This window comes from Dermacentor andersoni, chromosome 9 (genome assembly GCF_023375885.2).
Source record: "Dermacentor andersoni chromosome 9, qqDerAnde1_hic_scaffold, whole genome shotgun sequence".
Lineage (NCBI taxonomy): Eukaryota > Metazoa > Arthropoda > Arachnida > Ixodida > Ixodidae > Dermacentor > Dermacentor andersoni.
Window position 1 is genome coordinate 116,738,568 of NC_092822.1, and position 6,000 is coordinate 116,744,567.

Sequence of the window (6,000 nt, forward strand, 5' to 3'; positions counted from 1 at the left end):
AAGCATCAATAGCTCAGTATTACTAATCTATTTATTGATTGCTGACTGAGTGAGTAATTCTTACGTACCAAAGGAGCGGTGATGAAGCAGTGAAGGTACAATAAGAGCAAAAGATTGCAAGAAGCGACTTCACAGAAACATGCTCTATTCTACCGAGTACTTTGTTGGTGTTGTTTCAGGCGGCCTAAACCATAAAAATGCATAACTAACTTGACCTCCAAGAAGCAGGTTACACGGCTATATAGTTACAACTCACTTAAACTTTACGGGTTATATGGCATCGTGTTTCACATGGCCCCATTGGGACGCGAGCTTGCGCATGAGGTCTATTTCTCAGTAAAAAAGGCAAACAATATATAAAAAAGCGATTTCGAATGCTTACTTTTGATTATTATGGCATGAACGTGGTCGACGCCCACTGCTCAGCGAGAGTCGGCGTCTATTGATGAGCTTTCAGAATTGCACTGATGAGTTTCAAGAGGGTAAAATGTCGCGCATTAGAATATTAAAATCTGCAGCTTTCCGTAAATATGGCCAGATTCCGTATCATACGGCAGCCTTCCCCAATAATCGAACACATAACGCTTAATATCACGTAATATCTGATTCTGTATCAGTCTCTTACGGTTTACATAGGATGAAAGAACACAGTAGTGCGAAAATGCCAGTATGACACGAGTACGCTTGACTGGCATTGGTAGTCTTCTCGTCTTCAATTTATTTTTACTCTGATGTTTGCTGTTTCTTGTTAGTTACGAACCAACTAGTGCATTAAAATGTTTTGCTCAGTTCTTTCGTGATTCATGAAGTACTATTGAATGTGCTTCCTTTAAATCATTTATCAAACCGAGCCTATCTCTGCGGCAGTGTCCAGATAAAGAGTTCAACAAACATCAATATTTCGCACTTCTATCTGCACTGGCTTACGGGCTCGATAGTGTGAATGCATCGGCTGTATATGGTGGCCCTCGAATGCGTTATCTAAACAAAATTGTGTTATCATTCGTTTCTGTGCGGTAAGGAGAATATCGCTTTTCACGCTACAGCATAGCGTCCGAAGTCTCATTCGCTTCTTTTGTTTTTTCTTTATTACAGCACACCGGTAGAAGTGTTAAGTAGTAGACGTACTTCTACGATGTAAGCTTCAAATTACATGCAGCAAGATAATCAAGCTAAAGCCATACACAACACAACGCAATTTGGAAATTGGGGAACTCCCTTCAAAAGAAGAGAACCCCATCGAATCAATAATTACGTCTGGTGAAAAAGAAAACGTTCTCATGTGCCAAATTGACTCTGATTTAGTTCATCGTATTCCTAATAAAGACAAGCTAAATCTCTTGTTGTGTTCAATTGCATGTCTAGGATATTTAGGAAGTCGCAAAAAAAAAGGCAAAGCACTCAAAGTTTTGGATGCGTAGTCACTGGGAATCAATCCATCAATTAATCATTCTTTATTATTTAACAAAGCTTTTTACGGATCCAAATAAACAGAAGGAGGTCCCACAGTTAACGACCTAATTAGGTCCACCTGCACGTATAAACAGGTACAACTGTACCACGTGTACAATGCAATTACAAAATACGTGCTAACGAGATGTAAATACGGAAAAGCTAGTAGATGCACATCAATATACGGACAGTAGGTATACTACAATGCGACCCTACAACGTAAAACTATTCGAATATGTTTTCATTCCAATCCTTGACGACAAGTTTGCGTACCCACCCACGCAAGCGTCGGGCGTTGACTCGTACCGTTGCCTGAACAAACTAATCAAACGCTGTCATAGTGTATAGGAGGCCACTTGGCTTTCAAAATGAATAACATTGCCTACATTTAGCGGATTTTCGTTTGCAATTGGCTGCCAGGTGGAAGCCCGAGTGGAAAGGTTTCGATGGGGCCGAGCTAGCGCACTGAAAATCGATAACCGGATGAAGAGGGTGGTGCCGGCGTCCGCGATTGGTCCGCTTCCCCTTACATGGATTGCGGTGGCTGGTCGCAAATCGCGGCGGCGAGTAACGGAAGGCTAAGAATGCCACTAAAACGAATCCTCAGCAAGGAAGAGTTGGCAAAGCGATGTCGCACACGTGCTGAAAGTGCTCAAAAACCTTATGCGGCCACGCAGAAAGTTTATTATATGCAAATAAACGCATGCTGTCACGCAAGTTCGAGTAGTCAGTGCCTGAGCGATCTGCAGCAGCCATCTGCGGATATTAAAAAAAATTCAGTTTTGTTCGGCATATTGATGCATCTTTAATGCGTACATGGCACTTTGACGCGGTGAGCTTTCGCGGTTTCGTGACGTCGCTTGACAGGAAGTTGAAGTCGGTGCAGCCCGAAAATTTTTGACCAATAGCAGAGCGCTAATTGCGAAATAGCGTCGAATCAGAAACAATTATTTTTATTTTGTTCGGTTCAATCATGCATAATCAGCATGTAGACGTCATATCAGAGGGGGGGCTATCGCGGTTTTCATGACGTCGCGTGACAGACAGGTGAAGTGGGAGTGGTCCAAAAAAGTTTTCGACCAATCGCGGAGGGCTGATTGCAGAATTGGAATAGAAAAATTGCACCACGTTATAGCGCCTATGGTATACGAACATAGAAAAAAAAGAAAAAAAGAATTAAAACAAATATGCATATTACAGTAAAAAAGTCAGTAGATACACAAAACGAAGTAAACGGAACATATTAAGACATGTATCACATAAGAAAAGAATTTCAATTATTTTTACATCTGTGAGCTCTCTGGACTATGATGACAGATTTTAATGTATTCCATAATGAGATAGCGGCGAACTGAGCAGTCTGAAGTAATTATTGCGAACGTTTAGTAAAATAAGTGTTTTATTTATCGCGAAACATTTTCAGATGGCGTTCATTAGAGGTGATTTGGAAATTGACGACAACGAGATTTGATGGTTTAATAGTTTGAAACGGAAAGTCACCAGAATATAACAATGGCTTATGCATCAAGAATACAATTTCTTTGCAATAATTGTTTAGCATCGCCGGTATGCGAGCTTGACATTATGATTCTGAGTCCCTAATTCTGAACTGTTTGTAGTGGTTTTAGATGTGATTCCTGTTATCCCAAGAGATCATGCCATAATAAATATCAGAGTGGGTGAATGCCAAGTAGAGTGAACAAAGTAGAAGTCGTGAAAAGGAAGGTTGCTTGCTAACGGGAATGCGTATTCTATATCATAACGTCGTAATAGTATTGATTATATGGCGCTGGAATTTCAGGCTGCAATCAATATACCCACCTAAATATATACATTTCCAACTGGCTGGCATTAACTTGTCTCCAATAGAAATAGGCAGGATACACTGAGAAGTTTCTTAGGATTAAAATAAAATAGACCTGGCTTTATTGTGATTAATGGCAAGGCTATTCGTCTTGCACCAGACTAAAAAGTTACGATGATCCATATTGAGGATGGTTACCAGGGCTGAACATCATTTATTAGAATGAGAAATTGTAGTGTAATCAGCATACAGTATACAGTGACAATATGTGAGGCACGTCGTTAATATTAAATAAAAACAATCCGAGCATGGATTGTTGTGGTGCATCTAAATTAGTCTCTATGGGTTTAGCTTCAGCATCGCAAAAACTGATAATCTGATGCCTACCATGTAATTGCGTATTATGAGCAAAGGAGAACCTGTTATATTTATCGGTTCTGGTTTTAAGCTAACCATATTGTGGTTAATGCTGTCCGAAGACTTAGAAAGGTGTACAAATATGGATCCTGCTCATTTAACATCGTCAATAGCTTTCTTTAATTGGTCGGTAAAGGATGTGAGTGCTGGGTCAGATAAATAACTTAATTCCATACTGGTAAGATGAAAGAATGATATTGTCACGTGGTAGTGACGTTAAAGAACACAGTAGCAATACTGTGAAAGACAAAACTAGCTTTTATTGGGCAAACCTGTGCCCACAAAGACAGGCTACACTTAAAGCACAACGATAGCGGCGAACACAGTCGGCGATCGTCGAAATTCTGATCAGCGGGTCAAGCGCGTCGGCTTTTTTACATCAATCGTCGAATGTCCAGACTTATCGCTGGGACCCGCGTGTCTTCCACAAAGTTCTACACTATTCGCGTCACGCATGCATGCAATCAGATTAAACAAGGTTCGGTGACAGAGAGCAGATGGAACCATCGATAACATTGAAGAAAATTCCTATACATGCAGGCGCGTCATGCGCTGTGCGATAACATTTGTTAAGCGGTGAAACGTGGTCACTCGAGAAAGACAAACAAGTACACGTGTCAATATATTTGTGAAATATCTTTTCAACTGTTGTTTCAATACTCTTTGGGTATTCTTACTGAATACTGAGAGAACGCAGGCTCGCTTATAGTTAGGTCGTATTGAAGGGTCACGTTTCTTAAAGACTGGATTAAATCTACCACACTTAAGTTCGCGAAAAGTTGCCTGCTTTGTAAATTCGGATAATAATTTCGATAAGAACGAATGACATTCCCTTAAAAGTTATTTTTGCTCGACCAGGAGAAATGTTGTTCAGCCCAGCGGTAGTCATTTTTAGATTGTTAATTAGCGGTAGAATTTCATCTGGGCTAATTGGAAACAAATAAGAAGTTTCGAGAATGCTCTTTGGCCACATGTACACTTCGGTTTGCGCAGATGTGCTGACAAAAAGAAATATCGCTGAAAGCTTCCGCAATGATAAGCGGGTTAGAAAAAAATTTGTAATCGTCAACATTTTCGTGCTTAGAAGTGAGGTAATTATTTTCCACTTTTTCTTTGCGTCAGAGCCGCATTCAAGTATTCTCCTTCATAGTATTTGGTTTAAGCTTCTTTAAGCTGAACGGAGAGCGAGTCCCAAATATCATTGTATCGCTCACGTAGGATGGTATTGAAGGCTTGGCCTTTTGAATGTTTGTTCTCTTTTTGTAAATCATTTCTAGCATACGCATTGCTTTCAATAGTTTATTGGCGACACATGTATTTACAGGTCAAGCTACTTTGTTTTTGCATTCCTGGTTTGAAAAAGCAATTATACTATAATAAAACCATGGATAAAAATCTGATTTGCCATGCCGGCCTTGCAAAAGTCGATATCCAGCGAAACTGTCGAAAACAGCCACAACAACTGCTGAGGGGGGTATGGAATGCTTTATTGCTTTAGAGTAATGGTAACTAGAGTATTGGCGGTAATGGTAATTTTCACAGCACGCTGCCGCGGCGTGCTTACGTCGGCGCCGCAGCTTGTCCTAAATAATCTTCAACGGGAAACATATGCGGGGAGCGCTTCATGCTTCGCAGTGTTATCAGCAGTGCCTTATCGCCAAATACGTGGTTCGGATGATTGTTTTGTGCTTGTCCTTTATTGAAACGTAAGCTGCTCTGTATGTTGTATGCGTGATGTATAAAAAAATGTATGCACTGTGCGCTTCACGTTGCTGAGCGCTTGAAGCATCTGTCTTAAGGGTATACGACCCTTAAGGCTGTATACGTTCCTGGCCCGGCACTGCCACCAGGCTCGGCACAAATTTTTGTTGATGAACGCGGACGCGAAGAATACCGACCCACTAGAGACTAACAGCTGTAACGAGCGTGAGTAACGACACGCACACCAAGGCGAGTGCTGAACAAAGACTGACTTTATTGCAACGCACGCCGATGACTCGAGAACGCGCAACAGCCTCTTGGGAGCTCAGGGTTGCCGGCTGGGCAATGCGCTCCCGCTAGGCTGGGCTACGTTACACCTCCCTAACTCCCACGTGAGGGTCCAGGTTCTTGCTCGAAGCTCTCATCGTAAGTTAGACGCACTCGCGGGTTCCTTGCCCGCACCGGGCGGCGCATGGGAGTTGCTGCGTAGTGCAGGCCAGAGGCTGGTGGACGTTCTGGGGTGCCTGCAGGGCTTGTTTCTTGGCCGCTGCCATTAGCTTTCTGAGGATGGTGAGGGCTGCCCGCTGTGTCACTAGGCGAGTGGAACGGCTCTGCCGTCCGCAGGA

At 42.1% G+C, this 6,000-nt stretch overlaps 1 protein-coding gene across 7 annotated transcripts in view; it reads left to right on the forward strand.

The window, feature by feature from the left end:
- The window catches only part of LOC129384461 (uncharacterized), a 209,746-nt gene extending 208,412 nt beyond the window's left edge, over positions 1–1,334 (forward strand). For all 7 annotated transcript variants that reach the window (XR_011890088.1, XM_072284284.1, XM_072284285.1 and 4 more), the window contains one exon: positions 1,096–1,334. Coding sequence is in view for 6 of the 7 variants with exons in the window: in XM_072284284.1 (XP_072140385.1) it covers positions 1,096–1,119 (24 nt within the window). In the remaining variant the exon portion in view is untranslated. The remainder of the gene's footprint in view (positions 1–1,095) is intronic.
- Positions 1,335–6,000: the final 4,666 nt, after the last annotated feature.